Source organism: Trichosurus vulpecula, chromosome 5 (assembly GCF_011100635.1).
Source record: "Trichosurus vulpecula isolate mTriVul1 chromosome 5, mTriVul1.pri, whole genome shotgun sequence".
Lineage (NCBI taxonomy): Eukaryota > Metazoa > Chordata > Mammalia > Diprotodontia > Phalangeridae > Trichosurus > Trichosurus vulpecula.
This window is the reverse complement of record NC_050577.1, coordinates 225,455,238-225,476,598: the sequence shown is the minus strand read 5'-3', so window position 1 is coordinate 225,476,598 and position 21,361 is coordinate 225,455,238. Positions and strand designations below refer to the sequence as shown.

The 21,361-nt window shown below is 42.8% G+C and overlaps 1 protein-coding gene across 1 annotated transcript in view; it reads right to left on the bottom strand.

Annotated features, from left to right (window-relative positions):
• POC1B (POC1 centriolar protein B) overlaps window positions 1–21,361 on the bottom strand; it is a 106,825-nt gene that overhangs the window by 36,932 nt on the left and 48,532 nt on the right. The window contains exons 8-10 of the mRNA XM_036759859.1: window positions 19,797–19,865; window positions 18,598–18,750; window positions 8,900–8,986 (exon numbers count right to left, since the gene is read on the bottom strand). Coding sequence (XP_036615754.1) covers window positions 8,900–8,986; window positions 18,598–18,750; window positions 19,797–19,865 — 309 coding nt within the window. The remainder of the gene's footprint in view (window positions 1–8,899; window positions 8,987–18,597; window positions 18,751–19,796; window positions 19,866–21,361) is intronic.

The window sequence follows — 21,361 nt, the reverse complement described above, 5'->3', positions numbered from 1 at the left end:
CTTCAGCACATGCTCCCTGGTTTCCTTGTAGGTCTGGACACACTGGGTACTAGCTTAGCTTAGGAAAGAGATCAGACGCTGGTACAATCTAGGCTGCTGAATTTTTCTTTCTATGGTGGCTTGTCTCCAGTATTTATCAGTGTAGTGACATTATGGGCTGACTTCTCTACCTGCAACCTTCCCCGTGCCCTCCTTCCTTTGATCCTTTTACCCAACTCCCCATTCATTCTAGACCAGCTCAAATCTTTTACCCATGAAGCCTTCTAATCCACTCTGGGATACAGAGATTTTTTTCCTTTCTCTCAATCCAAAACACTTAGGGCTTATACCATTAATTTGTCAGTTATTGGCTGAAAGGTCACTGCTTTGCCATCTCTTATACTGTTATAAAGAACCATTATTAAACTTTTCACACATTTATTTCAAACAAAACTCCCTGAAGACGCTGATGACATGTTAGCAGGCATTCAAATATCTGATCGATAATTGACAAAACTGATTTGAGATCCAAGATTTTAAAGTCAAAACTGAAAGTATCTAATCAGTTTAAAATAATAATTTCTTCTGAAATAATCATTTTAACTTGCAATAAGATATATGCAGAGACACAGTGTTGCATACTATATAATATAGTTCTCCAAAAAGAATACCCAAAGTTTCAACATGTACAGTTCTCCATTGCCATCAAAATCATGAATTTAATTTTTCTTAGTAATAAGACAAATACTGGGAAGCTTGTTAATAAATGAGGATTTGGCAATTTGCTTGGCCTACAAAGGAAAATTAGTAAGTTGCATCATTTATGACTCCTGGGGATTTTTAAATCATGTTAATGTTCAAGATAAAAAAGAAAATATTTTCATAATTAAGGTAGAACAGTGGCATTAATCAAACCAAAATTTGCCACAGTGGTTTTTGTTTTAATGAAAGATGCCACATGTTACACAAACCATGTTAGCGGTATGTTAAATGCCACAGCCTATCTTTGATTATATGATGTCATACCCATGGGACCAAACAAATGAAGACTAGGACATTTTAAATACATGACGCTGAACTTTAAATGAGTATTGGTCATCAGTACTTCATTCCCTGGGTATAGCATCAGGATAGAGATTCAGGAATTTGGGAAAGAAAGCATTTCAAAGTTGGATAGCTGTTTATCTCATTTTCTCACTCTTGAGAGTAACTTCATAAAAAGTAAGGTTAACAAAATTACAATCAGATGAGTAATTAGTCCCTTTTTTGTGTCTACGTTCTTGATTATCAATTTCCCTAACTAAGGTCAAGGGTCTGGTCTTCATTCCTCTTCAGTTCAATGTTTTTATAAATGACTTGCATAAAGGCTGAGATGGCATGCTTACACAATTTGCAGATGTCAAAAAATGAGAAAGGATGGATCATGAACAGAGGGATGATGGAATTAGGATCAAAACAGATCCTTACAGATAGAAATAATGGGCTGGATTTAATGAGATGAGATTTAAAAGCAATTAATACAAGTTTTACATTCTAACCTTAACTTGGATTTTTAAAAAAAGGCAACTGGATGGGGAAGATATGGCTAGACTTGGTATGAGAAGCACCTGGTGTTTCTGGTGGGATTCAAAGTAAAGAAGTAAATAAACCAGTCTGTTCCAAAGAGAAGCACAGGTCTGAAGTGGAAAGGACCTCAGAAGCCATTCAGTCCAACCTGTGCCAAAGAAGACCTCCCCCCCTCCCCCCACTAAGGAATTTCTTCCTCAAACACTATTAAATTTACCTCTGCAATATCCACCCACTGCTCCTGGTTCTGCCTTCTGGGGCCAAAGGGAACAGGTAAGACACGTTGTGATTGTCTGAACTCCAGGGTAAGACTTGCCATTTCTCCTCGATTCCATCTGACTTGATTCATCCTCATGCTCTACACTGTCAAGATCTTTGTGGATCCTGACTGTCTTGTAGTATGTCAACTACCCCTCCTGGCTTTGGGCCATCTGTGCCTGTATTTGAATCACTGATAAAAACAAATGTTATATAGCACAGGGCCAAGCGTGGATCCCCAGGGCACTCCACTGGAGACTGTGACAACATCAAGCTGCCATTGACCAAGTAATGACTGCCTGGAATCCAACCATTCAACTAGCCTTGAATCCATCTAATTGGGTCACCCTGTAGTCCACATTTCTCCATCTTTTCCACAGGAACGGTGTGAGACATTTCATTAAATGCTTTGCTGAAATCTAGCTGGACCCACTCATCTAATAACCCCATCAAAAAAAGAGAAAGGAAGGAAAGAAGGAAGGAAGGAAGAGAAAGAAGAGAAAGAAAAAGAAAAGAAAGAAAGAAAAAAAGAAAGAGAAAGAAAGAAGTTTAAACTGGCATGACCTGTTCTTGAGGAAGCCATGCTAGATCTTTGGAATCACTGCTTCCTTTTCTAGATGTTACTGACCATCTCTTTAAGGATCTACTCTGGAATTCTCTCAGCAATCCAAATCCAGCTCCCTGGTTCAACATTTGCCGATGATTCTCTTTCTGTTTTCAAAATCAGGACCTGTGTGTGTCCTTCTCCGGGCCTTTGGGACTTCTTCCCCTAACATGTTCTTTTGAATCTCCCTGATGGTGGCACAGCAATCACACCCACCAGTTCTTCCACTCTCCAGCCATGAAATTCATCTGGTCCCAGCGACCTGAGTTCATCAAGAGTGGCTAGGTACTCTAATACTATCTTCTGACTGACTCGTGGGTGCCATGCTTGTCCTGGTTTCTGAGCAACAATTGATCAACCAATAAATACTTATTAAGAACGACTATGTGCCAGACACTGTGCTATGTGCTGGAAATACAAAAAGAGGCAAAAGACAGTCCCGGCCCTCAAGGAGCTTACAATCTAATGAGGCAACACTGGGACATGGTAGGCAGAAAGCTAATGTGTGAAATTTCTTTTGTCTGGACCCGAAATTTCATGATTATTATTTACATTAATAATAGAAACATTGAGTCCAGAGTGATGGAGGTTACTGGCTCAGTACACATTACCCAGGACTGAACACTTCTGGAATACAGCGTGTCCCAGAAGTTTTAGTGCAGCTTAAGCTTTGATAACTTCAGAAGTATAAATGCTACAAATGTACCAGAAATACATTTAAAAGATTATATAGTTTTTTAAGATACTGATCATTAAAATTCAACGTAACCATAGTCTGTTGATTTTTGGACTTTGTTGATGACTGTGACTGAAGAGATTGCATTTGTAATCTTAGTCTCAAGATCATCCAAAGAACAAGGTTTTAATGCACACAGGACAGTTTTGATGTGACCCCTGCAAGAAAAAGTCTAATAGAGATAGATCGGGTGACCAAGGTGGCCAAGTAAGAGAATGTTCTCTTTTGATCCAGAAACTATCACATCCTCAGTGAATAATGACAAGGTATCCTGTCTTGCTGAGATTAGAATGAAAAATTCATTATTTAAAATTTTAAAAATTAAATCAGTATAAAAGAAATTTAAATAATCTTCCTTTTGAAAGTGTTTGAGTTACCCAGGGATGGATTACCACTCATGTGGGGGGAGCGCATAACCCTTGGGAGCCTTCAGGCAGAGGCTAGATGACCAACTGCTTGTAGAGACCGCTGGAGACAGTTCTGCCAACCAGCTGGTATCTGAGCAGCTGGGCTGGTCCTGCCACACAGAAATCAGCAGCTGGCTTCCAGGACAACTTTGGGGGGTTCTTTTCCTTTTGATCTTGGCAGCCCTAGTTCAGAGGATCATGGATTTGGAGTTGGAAGGAAACCAAGGCTTTTTTTAGTCCAATGCATTCAATTGACAGTTCAGGAAACTGATAACGAAGGAAGTTATTAGAATTGCTTATGTTCTTCTTGCACAGCTAGTAAGAGACAAGGGCAGGATTTGAACTTGGGTCCTCTGATTCTAAATCCATCTAATTTTCTAATTCTCTAAATCTTTTCATGCTAGCACATTGCCCCTCTCCCCTACTTCAGAGATGAGTTGGACTGGATACTATCTGAAGTCCTTCCAGGTCTGGCTGATAAAAGGTAATCTGGCATCAGTATTTTATTTATTAAGCCCCTAAAATAGTAAGCTCAAATTCCTGAGGGTGGCTAGGTGGCGCCATAGTGCATAGAGTGCCAAACCTAGAATCAGGAAGACTTAGACATTTCACTTATGTGACCCTGGGTAAGTCACTTAACCTGTTTGCCTCAGTTTCCTCATCTGTTAAATGAGCTAGGGAAAAGAAATGGCGAACCACTCCAGTATCTTTGCCAAGAAAACCCCAAATGGGGTCATAAAGAGTCAGAAATGAGTGAAAAATGACTCAAAAACAAATCAAATTCCTCTTAAGCCTTCTCTCTAGACTAAACATTCCCATGTTTAGTCCTTATTAAAAAAAAAACAGACCAAAATGAAAAAAACCCAACCCTTTATCCTATGAGCCAAGCACTATGTGAGGGGCTAGGAATACAAAATTCAAAATAAGAACAGCTGTCCTCAAGGAGCTGACATTCTAAAGAAGGTGGGGAACATATCCCTATATAAGTATATTTAAAACATTGCCACAGGAGGAGGGGAAGGCACCAGCAGATGGGGGAACAGAGAAAGGCTACTGAGCTTAGTTATAAAGGAAAAAAAAAAGGGATTGTAAGAGGCAGAGATAAGGAGTATGTGCATTCCAGACATGGGGGAAAGTGGGGGCCAAGGCACAGGAGATGGATGGGGTCCTGTGTGTGAGAACAGCAAGGAGCCTGGTGTGGTATGGCTGGAGCCTAGAGCGTAAGCACAATGAGACTTCATTCCCCGCCACACTGGGAGGGGCTTTTTGTTTTATCCTGGAGTTTACTGAAGAGGAGGAAGACGTGGTCAGAGCTACAGTTTAGGGAAATCACTTTAGTGGCTGACTTTATGAGTCTTCTCTGAGATCTACAGAGATACCAAGCGCTGTATTTCCACTTTCTTTTTAAAATGACACATGGGTATACTTAAGGAGAGAAAAATTGCAGTCAATTGTAGTATAGTCTGAGACCAGCCCGGAAATAACATCGAATCAGGTGATCAAAGAGGAAATTCAGGAAAACTATTTCTTAACCACTGTAACAAAGAAGAGACAGACATGATCTTATCCTACAAAGAAGTCTAACCCATTAAGATTTGACAGTAAATCCTTTTAAAAATCCTACTCTGATGATATTTCTCAGGAAACCCTTTCGTCTACAAAAAGCCATATAAACGCTGCTCTTTTTGACCTTCTACATTTCCCTGTATAATTAGGTTACAGTCACATGCAAACTTAACACTAAAAAGGATTTAACTCAAACGTGCCTTATGCCAAGACATAACTTCCCTTTACGATTATGGGGGGAAATGGTTTGTTGGAAGAAGGGAGAAGGGAAAGCTGCCCTTTAAGAAAATGAAGATAAATTTAAAAGTACTGATTAACAGAGAGTAATAGATGGCTTACTAGTTTCAAGTAATTTCATTTCATTTTTCAAACCGATTGTCCCATGATCTACTTAAAGAATTCATGTACATCCTGAATGTTTAAAGCAAAGCAGCTCAGAAAACAAATACTGAAACTTTACAGGGACCAAAATTATTTTTAAATGAGGCTCCATACCTCCAGGGAGAGAGTAAGTCATAAAATAAACGAAATCAGCATTCTTTACTCGTTTCCAAAGGGCAAATAGCTATTTATAAGATTGCAGTACATAATTTACCCATATAAGTCTTAATTATGAATGTATGATCTAGGCTCAATCTAAGACCAATTTATAGCCAACTTTTTTTGGACTTCATATTGACCAAACAATTTGATCCAGATGAGATAGTATTTGTAGAGGGCTTAGCACAGTTCCTACCTTCCTACCAATTATTTCACTCCCCCCACCCCCACCCCCACACGAGTGATTTTCAGCGTTTTTCACTGAGCAGCACATTTGTAACTTTGCCCTGGGAAGCACAGGTCCAGGCCATCTGGACTCTGACCTATGAGGAGCAATCTGGTAGCGTAGGGAAAAGAAAGTCTATGTGGAAGTCCCTGCTTGGTCACTTACTTAATGTGTAAATTTAGGCAAGTCACTTAAACTCTGTGAAAATGGGAATGATGATCCTCGAGTTGCTACCTGCCTCACCGAGTTGTTCTGAGGATCAGAGGAGATGATGTCTATACAATATTTTGTTGTCATAAAAGGCTATTATCAGTAGAGGGCATATTTTTATGACATCTCCTAGAGAGAAATCTGCTATTACCCAATCCAGCTTAGTTAAGTAATCATTTTAATTCAACAAGCATTTTTAAAGGGACTACACTGCTAGATCCCCTGGCTCTGGTGGGTGATCCTTTGTGGAGCCAAGAACCAGACCACCAGGCTGCTTCCTCCAACGACTACATTCCCACTGCTCCATGTGCTGCCTTCTTTGGTTGGAATCTACATTTCTTGAGGGCAGGGACTGTCTGGCTTGCTTTTACATGTATCAGTACTTAGTATAGTGGCCTTGCACATAGCCGGGTGATTAATCAATGCTCTGTCTGTCTGTCTGTCTGTGTCCCTCTGATACACAAGGCACTGAGGATACAAAGATAGGCATAAAAGGGGCTTACACACTTCTGGGGGACTGAGCTGCTTCATTGCCACCAGCAAACCCATCTCTCTGTCCCATGTAGGCAATAAAGGACATCTGCCCCTTGGGCTGCTGGGTGCCACTAATATACTTGACTATTGAAAACGCCTGTCTCAAAGCAGCGCAGCTCAGCTTCTGGACCAGGGGCCTTGGGTTGTCTGCGCATCCTCTAGGCCAGGGGAATCTTACATTGGTTTCTTTTTTATACCTAAAGACCCCTTTAATGGGGGGAAAACTGATTATGACTCCTACCTGCACCCATGTGCCACTAAAAAATGCTGTATAGGGGATAGGGGAGAGATACCTCATTAGAACTAATAGTAAGGACAGAATTGCTCTGAGATGCTGACATGTCTCCTCTCTTTTAAATATCACAAATTACCAACTCAGTCGGTCAGTCAGTAAACACTGATTATGCACTTACTATGTGCCAGGTAATGTGCTAAGCGCTGGGGATGCAAAGAAAGGCAAAAGACAGTCCCTGCCCCCAAGGAGCTCCCCATCTAATTCATGCTATTAATGAGCATTATTGTGATGGCACAAAATCTGAGCCCAGGCTGTGTGTCTCTGGGCAAGTCTCTTGCCCTCTCGGAGTCCCTATTTTTTCATCTTTCAAATGACTGTGGGGCTACCTCTACTTGTCCTGATGGATATCTGGCCACTAGACCCAGATGGCTCTGGAGGAAGGAGGAGGCTGGTGACTTTGCGCAGCCCTCCCTCACTTAACTCCAATTCATATGCAAGTCATGGCATCACCTTCCTGATGTCACGGTCCTCTTCGAGAATGAAGGACAAACAACAGCAACAAATGCCTGCACCTCCTCCTCCAAAGGGTTGGTGAAGAAAAGTAATTAATATAAACCATGCTTCTCTTTATCAAAGTGAGCTAACGAACACACCTATGCAATGCTCACCCTTCCTGCCGTGTGAGTTCAGACCACAGGGCCACCTCCAGAACCCTTGTTGTCCTGAGATTCCGGACTCTGGGAATCATCTCTCTAGGTGCCCCTCAATATGACTGCCTGCCTAAGAGAGACTCCCTTATGGAGGTCTAGCTGGGCAGTGGCATCAAGATGGTCTTCCAACGGAACCCCTTCAGGACTATGTGAACTAAGCTCCCTTGCAGCACCACTTTAGAAGCCCCGTTTGGCTAACCGACCTGTTTCATACTACATTCTTCCCACTGACAACAGCCTTAATGAGTGTCTAGATGATCACTGCAGGAGAACAGAGAAGGGAATAAACATTTAGTAAGTACCTATTATGTGTGAGTGTCTAGATGATCACTGCAGGAGAGTAGAGAAGGGAGTAAACATTTATTCAGTACCCATTATGTGCCAGGGAACTGTGCTAAGCCCTCTACAAATACTATCTCATCTGAGGCAGGTGCTCTTGTTATCTCCATTTTACAGCAGGGGAAATGGAGGCAGAGGTTAAGTGACTTGCCTAGGGTCACACATCTGGTAAGTGTCTGAGGCCGGATTTGGGCTCAGATCTTTCTGACTCCAGAAGTCACCTAGCAATCACTGTTCATACGGCAATGTCTATACTTCTGTTGCTGACAGGAATTAATAACTTAGTGAGAACATTCAGTATTTTAAAAGAGGCATTACCTTATAGGTGACTGATCAAAGCTGACACCAATCAATCGGGGCCTGCTTTGCACTAGCAAAGACTTAGGAGCCTCAGTGATCTAAGCAAGGTTGTTTTTTGTTTTTTTTTTTTTTTTTGTCCTGTGAGGATTAAATGGGTCTAAAAACCATGAGATTTACAGAACAAACAAATAAGCCATCATCCAGGAGGAAATGGAACATTCGGGGTCCTAGTATCAGAGGTTTCTGAGTTAAATAGCAAGTATGGGGAGTCCTGATTGGGCATAGTCAGCCAGGGAGTGTAACGAAGTTTATGACATGGACCTGCGGCCATGGAAGAAAGGGGGGCCCAGAAGTGAGGCTGGAAGCCTGGACAGAAGGTGACTCACAAAGCAAGCCATCTGTTAGATGGCAGCTGTTAGTCAGCCACCCCAGTGGTACCTTAATAGGGCCAACAATGATGAGACCAAGGACTAGAGGAGCTTCAGGGTGAAGAGAGTTGGGCCTTCAGCACCACATTTCGTGAATATACCTCCCTCTGGTGGTCATTAAAATAAGCTTTCCTAATACAAAATTTCTCCTCTTCTAAAATGTGAGATGATGAGTCTCACCTGCTATTAGCCTTCATAAAACAGAAATTCATTTATTTCTTTTAAATCAGGGTTTTCACGTACGTTTGATAGCAAACTTACCGTTGTATTCGAAGATTCGGAAGACAGAATATCCACAACAAGAGGGTCAGAAGTCTGTAAATTTACCACTTCAAGCTTGGGATTAATCTGTATGTAAAAAAAGCTTAATGTTAGTGTTTTCTGGAAGAAGGTACTACATTTTAAAATGTATGACGTTCAGGTTGTCACCTCATGAAAAATATTTGTCAGAAGTTTTCAGATTTGGGTATTTGAGTAGGCATTTATTTTTTTTTTAAATCAACACTAGAACTTTAAATTGTGCACTGTTGATATCCTGAGGGGCGAGGGCACAGGCATTAGGGTTGGAGCCACATTCCATGTCCTGGCTCTACTACTTTGAACTTGTGACCTTAGACCAGTCACTTCTCTGGCATGTTTCCTCATCTGTAGAATGAGGGGCTTCCAAGGTCCCTTCCTGCTGGACATCTGGGATCCTATGACCACTTTCCAGGGCAGAAAGTTGGGGGGAGAGGTGGGGCAGAGGAGGCATTTCCCATTTTTTCCTCTCTGCTGACATGCCTTTTCCTGTTTTTTCATCTTTATCATTAAGACCCTACTTTTTGTGCTGGGTTGAAGTTGAGGAGCTGAGCTGGAAGCACTGCCAGGACAGTCAATGTGGATAGAGGCTAAAAGGGGCTCCGTATCCCTGTCATCTGGCTGTACAGTATAAATTGATTCAGAGGAGAAGACGAGCCTCCAGATGGATGGCATTTTCAGCTTGGTGCCGCATGGGCACAGCAGTACCTGATCACTCTTAGGAAGATAACTCACACGTTACTGATATCATTGGCCTCTAATAAAACTAGATGACAGGTAAGGTGGAAAATGCTTTGGATTTAGGGGTCACAGGGTCATAGGTCTATCTAGGGTTGGAATGGACCTTAGAGGTCAACAAGTTCAGTGCTCCCCTCTACACCACAGAACTGGACTAGTCACATAATGAACCAGGGATAAAATGACGGATAGCCTTGGTACCCTACTGGTGTTCACAAAACATCAAGAGATGCAGAGGGCCTCCAGCACATTGGGTGGCCCCTTAGGGAAGAATTTATGGGAGGGAGGATATGGACCAGTCACACAGGATAAGAGTGTATGGATGGGCCAGCGTCCTTACACATTGATGAGTTCACAGATCCATCAAAATGTGTGCCCTGTACTTATTACAATCTTAATAAATGCACGGTGAATTAAAAATAGGTTCATTTTTGAGACGCTTTAGTTGCTAGGTAACCGTAACCATGACTCTATAAGCAGTAAGAACATTTCTATAAGTCCAGCCCCAAACGTGGAGGAGTTGGTGCATTTCCCCTCTCCCTGGTACTCTTGCCCCAGTGATAAATCATTGTTATTCATCATAACCCTGCCCTGACCAGTCCAGACCGGTTCTGACTTGTGGATGACTGGACCTACAGATGTAGGGGCAGGAACGAGGGGGACGGCTCCAACCTCGCTGCAATTCTGCCATCGAGGAAATATGTTCCTTCGTGACTCCGCCGAGGTGAATGCAAACCCCGGCTCCTTCCTGCCAAGCAGCTTTGAATAAGTCCCAAGTTCATTCCAGGGACAGAAAGGAGCTGAAGTGAAAGGAGGCCAGTCTTCTTCTCCAAGTTCAGAGAGCAGAGCAGATGCTTTATTTTCTTTTATCTGCTGCCATCTAGCGTACACCAGGCGTTGTGCACCCATGGAGACAGAATCAGATTACGTAAGGACAACTGAAGTCAGTCACCTGAACTCACAAGTATCTAACATCTCAGAGGCTGCTTTGAAAAACATCTGCATTCTAAACACAACAAATTAACTGACATTTCATAGAGTTGGCTTCATTAGAGCTATTACCGCACAGGCCAATACAAGTTTCAATCTCTGGATTTGGGGGAAAAAACCCCAATAATTTCATTGTCCTTTTCCAAGAGAGCAAACAAAAGCAACATTTCCAGCTAATCTCTAGAAACGCTAATAATTCACATTATTCAGTCCTATAACTAAGTACAAAAGAAATTCAGTTAGTACCACTTAGGATTTTATAATCACTGGAGAATCAAAGCAGGTACCAGAGCAGGACCCTAAGCTAAAAGTAAAAATTACCTGTATGATCAATGGCAAAAATCTTTGACTGAATCCAAACTTCACAGAACAAATCCCCTTAATAAGAGGATTTGTTCTGTAAAACTTGGACTCAGATGAAAGGCCACACCTGAAAACCTAGAAGGCCACATGTGGCCTCGAGGCTGAAGGCTCCCCACCCCTGCTCCAAAGAGCTGGCAATGAACACCCAAATTCCTTACTTTAGAAAATAAACTGATCCCTTGTAGGGATCTGCTAAAAGCCCTTTCCAAGACACCCATAAAGCAGCATCACACAGTTACTGAGCTATGGGCCTTGTTAATTTCCTGGGAGAACAATACAGACTTAATAGATCTAGCATGGAGATTGCAAATCCCCAAAGCACTGAAAAAAACATTTTATGAATGCATTTTTCTTAATGATTTTGAATCTTTCTCTAAAGCCATCTAGAATACTGGCTTCTGCAAGAGGTGCTCTCCTCTAGAACATACCCAATTTAACACTGGGCTTCACCTCTAGCCTGGTCGAGTGGGAAAAGCCCTGGTTCTGAAGTCAGAGAACCAGGTCCACATTCTACCACTGACAACCTGGGTGACCCTGGGAAAGCCCCTTCCCTTCCCTGTGTCTCATTTGTAAAATGAAGGGTTGGACTGCATGGCCTCCGAGGTCCCTTCCCAGGAGCCTTGCTCCTTCGGCTGTCCCTTCCTCATGAACAGCTATGGAGGAAGGAAGACTGTTCTGGGGGCCTTCCGCTCACCATCTCACACAAGCATGCTTGAATTCTAATACCCATGTCCAGCACCAGGGAGGGCACAGTGAAAGCCAGCTGATGGGGCTTCTTAACTAGCATGTACAAGATCCTTAGAATCTGCTTCTTTTCCTCTAGGACTTCTTACCACCCAATGAAAGTTGTTTTTATTTCATTTTAGGAAGCAAGGTGGCCTAGGTCAAGAGTTGTCCATCCAGTAAGTTACTCTGAAACCTGCCCATTTTTATTTCAGTATATCTGAGTTAGTCTCACAACCGGGAAATGTTACCCACGGCTAGTGCCTGAACCTGAACTTTTACACTTCATACATCTGCTCAGGTTGTCTCCTTTCTGCTGTTTACGAAGCAGTCCTGTGGCTGCTACCTCCGCCCATTAAGAAATGAGGCACTTCATTCTCCAATCAGGTGGTGATGGGGTTTGGCTGGGACTCAATATCCCTGAACCAAAGAAACATCAGTGCTTAGCAAACAGGGTGGGGGTGGGGTGGGGTTAGGAGGGGAGGGGAGAGAGGGCTTTTAAAGAGGCCAAATGATTTCCATGGAAAGATTAAGATCACTATGTAAATTCCAAATGAGCCTCAAAGAAAACACACAGTAAAATATCAACCATCCTGCCGGAAAATAAGCTGCTAAATGTGTTAAGAGATTCCCGGGTTACTGCCAGAAAGCTCATCAGATAAGTCAATAATATACAATTGCCTTTTCCCTGCATCCCTCATTCGTTATACCCATTCGATTCGGTCATTAAGGTCTGATTTGGAAAACACACTAAGTCTCAAATTTCTCCAAAGTAATAAACATAACCTGATACTGTCCAAGTCTCTAGAATTTACTTTCTACCCAAACATGCTGCAAGAGTTCGCTATAGAACTGTTTGACCTGGAGCCCTGGCAGAAAGCAGGGATCTGAAGTCATTCGATGCTCCCCTCTCTGTCCCTCCAACCCCTTGCAAAAATAATAATAAAAAAAGAAACAAAAACTACCACAAGCTAGATTCAAACTAACCTTAAATGAACCAACTAACAATCTCTAGTTTGACTCACATGAGGGCCTTTCCCTTTTATTAGGCTAGGTGGAACAGTGTATGCCTGGAGTCAGGGAGACCTGAGTTCAAAACCCCCTTCAGACACCTAGTAGCTGTGCGATCCTGTGCAAGTCACCAAACCTCAATCTCAGTTTCCACATCTGTAACGTGGGGATAATAACATACCTCCCAGGGATGTGAAGAGCAAATAAGATAATGTATGTAAAATGCTTTGCAAACCTTAAAGATCTATATGAATGTCATTTGAAAATCAAATCGATCTGTATTCAGAGAAGCACTTTGGTACTTCGCTCGTTTACTTAGATGCTCATCATGCAGAAAAGGGGTGCTCTTTTCCCCCCAACTTAACACCTTCACTTTATTTTAAGAAGAGCTTAAGAAAGAAACCGACAGATGGAGGCTCAGATGCCTTTTGCTTCAGCAGCTTTTCACACGCCAGTGATGCCAAGTGCTCGTCCTTTAAGCTACGCTGCCAAATCCACTGACGCAGGCTCAGGCAGATTTTTACGGAGAGGTAAACTGAGGTATCGAGTGGACGGTTTTCTCAGGACACCAGCAGGAGTTCCTAGTCAATGCAAGGCATAGCACTCCTAGTCCAGAGTTGTTAGGGGAGTCCTTTAAGTGTCTGAGGGATAAAGAACGTCAAGGACCTGGACCACCCCAACTGTGGGAGCTGGAGTCTTCTGATAGTTTCTGTTTCTCAGTCAGACCGGGTCATCCTGGCCCATGATCTGACGTGCTTCAGCTGGAGACCTTTCTTAGTTTTTTACCTGAATCAGCAGGATCACAATTTATCATTAGTTTTAGTAAAGCTAGGTAATGAAGTTTGGCTGGTTGTGAGGAAGGAGGGGGGGTTACAAGTAAAGGTGTTAATAGATATTGTCAAAAAAAGGAGGTAGATAGGATAAAAATGCAAGTCTAAAATTTTGATGGAATGTAAACTTTGAGAAATCAACAAGATCAGATTGTTTTCTCTAAGAGCTAGGACATATATATGTATATATGTATGTACACATATACAAACACATACACACATATATGTATATATGTAAAAGGTTTTCTCTAAGAACTAGAATCTCTCTCTTTCTTTCTCTCTCTCTCTCTCTCTTTCTCTCTCTCTCTCTCTCTTCTTTCTCTCTCTCTCTCTCTTTCTCTCTCTCTCTCTCATCAGTTCCCAAATATGCCTAATGGGATATATAAGCCTTAAGTACATTTTAGTAATCAGTTCTCAAAATTGGATTAAGGATTTTACATATAAATTGTGTTAATAATTGTAAAGAAATTTTAAAATATTGTAGGGAAATATTCTATTATTGCTCAGAAAAAAACTTATTTCTTAATAGTTTGAACCTAGCTATTAGGCATTAGACAATGTCTAGCCACATAAAGCTTGGTTCAAACAATATTAATAAATAAAGTTTTCCAAATAATACAACAAAATATTTCTTTACACAAGCAGAGGTCTGACCAGGTCACTGCCCTGCTCAAGAATCTTCCATGGCTCCCTTTTGGCCTCTCAGACAAAAAGCACAAACTGCTTAATGTGACTTCTGAAAGCCTTCACAGTCTGGCTCCATCCTCTCTTTCTAGGCCTCTTTTACATTGTCTGGTGAACTCTAAACTGCAGCCAAAGTAACTTATTTCCTGCTTGTTCCCAGTCCATCTCCCACCTCCATGCCTTTGAGTGGGCTATCCCACATCCCTGGAGCACACTCCCTTGGCTCTTAGGATCCTTTATTTCCTTTAAGGCTCAGCTCAGGTGCCACTTCCTCCATGAAGCCTTTCCTGATCCTCCTAGTTGTTAGGGCTCTCTTCCTCCTTATATTATGGATCTAAGTGGACTTCTTCAGAGCAAAAGTTTTTGGTTTTGTCTTTGCACTTTTAAAGCCTGGCACACGTGGTGCCTTGCACACAGTAAGGACTTCATAAATGTTTGGTGCATGAATGAATGATGAATGAATGAATGAAGAATGAATGAATGACTATGTTAGGATGACAAGCCAGGGGAAGGGGAGGGAACTGGTACAGCTTGTTCGAGGTGTGGGAGAAGATTCCAAAAAGCTCCTTACTACCAGCCAGACTTCACCCTCTAGTTCTCCCAAGACTAAGGAGAGGTATTGATCTGCTGTCTCAGGAGGAAACCAGGGAAGGTGTGCAGCTGAAGCATCACAGGCCAGGATGACCAGCCAGGCTGGGAAACAGAAGAACACTGAAGCCCCTGAACTCCAGGGTTGGGGTGGTCCCGGCCCTCCCTTTTCTTCATTCCTCACACACTTAGAGGGGGTCAGGAAGCCTTTATAGTTCAGTCTCTGTCACCATATGACCTCAGGCAAGTCGTGGCCTCCTACCTCAGGCCTCAGTTTTCCCATCTGTAAAATGGATGGCTTGGAATAGAGACTCATGCACAGTTAGTACGATGCTCTCCGCAGGGCTCTTGACAATTTGCTGAAGTTTAAGCAATGGAAGCAGCTGGATCTCCTGGTGTCACAAGAAGAGCAGCCCTTCTCCTGGCCAAGGCCAAGCCCTCTCCATGCACAAGTGACCCCATTTATCATCCTGTCTTCCGCAGGAGATTGCCCCCTCCACCATCCCCACTCCCTCGCTTATCTTCAATCTCTCCATCCTTCTGCTGGCTGTTTCCCTATTGCCTACCAACGTGCCCACCTCTCTCATCCTCAGAAGCCCCATTATCATCCCATATCTCTCCTGCCTGTTGAGGCCCAACTCCTCATCTACAGGTGCCTCTACTTCCTTTCCTGTCACTCTCTTCTTAACTCTCTACAGTTTGACTTCTAGCCTCATAATTCACCTGAAGCTGCTCTCTCCAAAGTTCTCATTGATCTCTCAATTGCCAGATCCAATGGAGCCTTCCCAATCCTCCTCCCTCATGCCCTCTCTGAAGCCACTGACAGCCCGTTGCCTTGATTCTCTCTTTTCTTTGGGTCTTCATGACACTGCTCTCTCTTGGTTCTCCCCCTCCTCTCTCTAACTCACCCGAGCCTCCTCTGTGGGCTCTCCTCCAGGTCATGCCCACTAACCATGAGTGTCCCTCAGGGCTCTGTCCTGGGCCCTCTTCTTCCCCCTCTATCTGACTTCCCTTGGTGATCTCATCAGCTCTCCTGGATTCAATAACCATCTCTATGCTGATGATTCTCAAATCTACTTATCTGGCTCTAACCTCCAGTCTTGCATCTTCAACTGTTTATTAGACCTCTCAAGTTGGATCTCTTATAGACATCTTAAACTCAACATTTCCCAAACTGAACTCATTACTTTTCCTCATCGGACCTTCCCTGCTTCCCAACTATCCTATTACTGTCAAGGGCCCTGCCATCCTCCCAGTCACCCAGGCCTGCAACTTAGGTATCACCTTGACTCCTTACCCCCTCACCCCCACATCCAGTGTTGCCAAGGCCTGTCATTTTTAACCTTAGAACATTTCTCAATTACTCCCTCTTCTCTCCTCTGACACTGCTACCACCCTGGCGCAGGCCCTCATCACTTCAAGGCCTGGCAATAGCTGGGGGAGGGAGGGGGGTTCCTGCTTTCAGTCTCTCCCTATTCCATCCCATCCTCTACTCAGCTACCAAAGTGGTTTTCCTAAAGCCATCCTGTCACCTCTCCTCCATCCCCAATAAATCCAGTGGCTCCCTATCACCTCCGTAATCAAATATCAAAGCCTCTATTTAGTGTTGAATGCCCTTCATTAATTGGCCCTCCTGCCTTTCCTTTATACTCCAACTTTGATCCAGTGACATTGGCCTCCTGGCTGTTCCACAAGCAAGACACTCCACCTCCTGACTCCTGGGGCTTTCCCTGGCTGTCCTGTATGTCTGGAATATGCTCCTTCCTCATCTCCCCCTCCTGGCTTTCTATGAGTCCAAGCTAAAATCCTACCTTCTGTAGGAATCCTTTCCCAACCCCTCTTAATTCTAGAGATTATTTTCATTTTATCCTGCATATAGCTTGTTTGAATGTAGCTACTGACATGGCTCCCCTATGAGGCTGTGAGCTCCTTGAGAGCAGGGGCAATCTTCTACCTTTCTTTGTATCTCCAAAGTTTAGGCCTGGCACACAGTAGGTGCTTAATAAATGTTTACTGACTTATTGACTAGATGGAGCAGTAGACAGTGCTCCGGACATGGAGTCAGAAAGTCCTGGGATTGAGTCCAGCCTTAGACACTTATTAGTTGCATGATCCTGAGCATGGTCCCCTCATCTGTAAAATGGGGATAATGATTAATAATAGCACACCCCCGAGGCTTTCACTCAGTTGACAGCAATGATGCTAATATCCTCTGGGTCCCAAAAGTCCCCAGTATTTTTGTCCAAGGATCTGGAATCTTCAGTGTTGAGAGGTTCACTGGCATGTGTTAGATCCACGCCCTGGGAAAGCAGTGGATGACCTCTCTTCATTTCATTAGGCGGTAAAAAGCTGCCTTCGCATTCTCCGAGCAAGGCGTCACCAATGAATTCCTATTTGTAAAGCACTCTGTAAACCTTTTGTACCATATAAATGCTAGCTGTTATTACTAGCTATTAACTTTTAAAAATTAAAATGATTTATTTATAGTGTTAAATTTTAAAAATGCTGCCTAAGTGTTGAGTGTACTAAAAGTCTTCCAAACCGCACTTTAAACTCATATAAACAACAAATCTAAGAGGCATTTAACTAGCAAGGCAACCAAAATAACACCTAATATAAAGAAAAACTCCATGTAATCCTGCCAAATGCCTCATATTATGACAATGCACTAACAATGCCACTTAAGCAGAGGTAGGCATGCGGACGTTTTCACTCACCAAAGTACCCTAGGAACAAAATTAGTAAGAGAGACTCGTCCATGCTACTGAGAGTCAGAAACACACAGATGAGTGAAAGGATCTGGAGAGGACAGACTCTAGAGCAGAGGTGGGGAAATGCATTCCTTATTAAGCCCCTCTGCTTTTTCTCCTGAGGGGGAGACCAGCCTGCATCTTAAGCGTGTTCCTGTTCCTCTGTTTCTGACTGTGTATCCTAAGTTCCTCGCACAGTGGCTTATATGGTACAGTAGGTGGTTACTCTCTGCTAGATGAATTCTTCCTGTTCTCCATACTTACCATAAGTCAGATACTCAATCCTTGGCCTTACTAGCTAATAACTCTCCTAGAGAATTGCTAGAGCAAACCGCTTGTAAGAACCATAAGGATTTTGTCATGGAACCAAGGGAAGATAGAGTTATAGAAGAATGAAGTGATGTCAAACGCAGAGAGGTCAATGAAAATGAATTTTCAGAAGAAGCCAATGGATTTGGTAACTAGGAGGTTCAGAAGACCGTTTTCTAGAGTGATCAAGGTGGAAAACAAGTGACATGGAGAAGTAAAAAAGTCTAGATGACTCATGGTATGGGCCTGGCAGTGAAAAGGAGTGACACAGGATGGCGGCCAATGGGTTCAGTGAGCATTTCTGTGGCCACTCGAAATCCCACTGCAGGTGGTGTAAGAGGAAAAATACATGTATTTAGAGATCCAGAAGCAAAGAAAGGAAAGAAGGTATGAAAAGTCAGAAGGCACCAGGAGACAGAGAGAGAACGTGAATGTACAAGAGAGAGGGAGAAAGTGAATGTACCAGAGAGGCAGGAGATGTGCTGAACCAAGAACTGAGAGGAACCTGAGAGGACGGGATTGAGGATCAGATGAGGCGAGGTCATTAGAACAGAGAAGGGATGCTTCTTCCTCTGAGACAGGAAGGGAGGAGACAGATGACAACACGGACAGACTGGGGAAAGAGAGAGCTCAGGTCTGACGGCCTTAACCTTCTCAGGAAGCAGTGAATACTAACCTCAATTGAATCAGGTTTTCTATCATGGTGATGAGAGGTTCTGGGGTAGATATCAAGAAGATGAGGTGGGGCATCAAAATGTAACCTTTTGATGTTTTTTTTCAGAAGATCTTTATAATTCATTTCATCGAAATTTGTCTTCCACAATAAAATCTATAGAAAAGTGAATAATAAAGACAGTTAATGTTTTCAGGATAAAAATGAAAAATGTATCGATTTTAAAAGGAATCCCAATGACTAATTAGTTTTATAAGATGTTGGTACATTATGGTGACTTCCCACTAGACAGCTGGACTCCAATTTGAACACTATGAGAAGCGATACAAATACAAGGTGTTTTTTGAGTGACTCCATAAAGTCATGATTTCTGTATCAAGCAGAGCAGAGCTTATACATCTGAACTCATGGCATTCCTCAGAGCACAGAAGGCGGGAAACAATGAACTGATTCTGCCACTGTTGCTGATGCTCAGAACACCACAGAATCACAGAAGGGTCCCGGTGGGAAGCACCAATGGGGCCTTTGTGTCCAACTCCTCACTATACAGAGAAGAAAACTAAAGCCTTGGGCAGGGCCCCCGGCCACACTACAAGGAAGCAGGAGAACCAGGTCTCAAACTCTAGCCTTTAGACACCAGATCTGGTACTTTCTCGCTACTTGGAAATGCTATTTCAGAGGAATTGCTACAAAGGCTAGTTTATGATCAAGATTAAAAAATAAATAAAAGAAAGAGATCCATTATTTGTCATATTTCTGACCTCAAATGGTATCACTGAGCTTGATCACCCATCTTATTCAGCTATGAATAGCTTTTGGCTACTGCCAACAGGCAAATCTACCTTCAAGTAGTAATAATAATAACAATAATAATAGCTAGCATTTATTAAGCACCTACTGTGTGCTAGGTACTATGCGAAGCTTTATAACTATAATCTCATTTTATCCTGACAGCAACCCTGGGAGGTAGGTTCTATTACAATCCCCATTTTACAGATGAGTCAACTAAGGCAAACAGAGGTTAAGTGACTTGCCCAGGGTGACACATCTAGTAGGTGCCTTGAGGCCATCTCAGATTTGAGATGTCTCAAATAGTTGTCTCAAATAGCAAAAATGCATAGTATGACAGCAGCGTCAAACTCGGCTGAGGTCAGAATTTCCTTTAGATAAAGGATCCCAGAGAGTTGAGGGGGCTCACAAACCTGAGCATCAGCACCTCCAGATGTGAACTGCTGACCACCTTTGGAAAAGGAAACAGCAAAGACGGGTCCCTAGGGAAGGAGAGGGTACAGGAGGGAAAAAGGAGACATGATCAGTGATGTTCTAGGAGAAACAAGGTTGTAGAGAGTAACGACAGTCTATTTTTCATCTCACTTCATAGAAACCAGACTATAAAAGACCCCTGGTTGAACACTAGCTGCTGACGGCTAGCATACAATCTTAAAGTAACCCTGACCAATTATAAATTATAACAGGAAAATATATCATAATTTCTTTTATCTTTAAGCATTTCTTTTCAGAGTTCCACTCTGGGAAGCATTCGTATTAGCAGCAGACATTTCAAGGAATGGGCTGGGACGCCTACATATGAACACAGGTCATTTGCTACTCCAAACTCTTCATTGCGTTTCTCTGTCTGCTTCTACCACTGATGCAGTGAATAAATTAAAAGTCCTTTAGATTTTGTTATGGTCATCAATCTGACACTCACTTCACACTGAAATGCATATGGCATTTGCCCTTTCAAGAACAGCTTAACATAAAAGACTATGTTTGCTCTCTGTTTTCCCAAGTTCAGTTTCATTTAGCTTCTAAGTCAAACATGGACAATGTTCCACTTACAAAACAATCTATACACAGGAACCACCACCTTTATAAAACTTATGGCAGCAGCTGCATTCAGAGAAGCTGCAGATTCAGATGCAGAAGGAAAGGAGCGCAAGACTTAAGGAACTGAACCCTGGGAATAGACCTCCAAGCAGGGTGAACCTGCCTAACCAGTCAGCCCCATGCCCCCAGTCATCTTATCGTCAATATCACAATGTTCTTTACTTCACTCTGATATGCTTCCTTAGGTTCCACAAATTAAAGATGTATTTGTGTTACCAAGCATTCTTTTTGGAAAAAAAAAGGAAACAGCCAGGTCTGGTGGTGTATACCTATGGTGCACCTTGTGGCCAGCGAGGCTGAGCCTGGTGGATCGCTTGAGCTCAGGAGTGCTGGGCTGCATTAGGGCTAATGCCAATCGACTGGGTGTCTGCGCAAAGTCCAGAACCAACACGGTGAGCCTCTGGGAGTACAAGGCCACGAGGTTACCTAAGGAGGGGTGGGCCCACTCAGGTCAGAAAACCAGAGGAGGTCATACCTTCCAGGCATACTGGGACTGAGCCTATGACTGGCTGCTGCATTTACAGCCTGGGTGGGAAAGGGAGACTCAGTCTCAGTCTCAGAGATAGAGAGATCTACAGAGAGGAAGATTAAGAGGCTATAGCCTCAGAATCACAGAGTGGAAGAGACCTCAGTAACCAGCTGGTCCAACCTAATCATTATCTATACAGACAGACATAGACACATATATTACCCAAGAGTGAAACATGATTACTTTCCTATAGAATCAAGGAATTAACCGATTCTAGGCTAACTTCTGAGTCAGAATAAAAAAGCAATGATGTCTCACCTCCAAAATAATATGGGTAAATAGAATATGAATAATTGTAATCTCTACTCTTTAGAAGACTTTGGAAGACTCCATATTTGTCAAATAAAG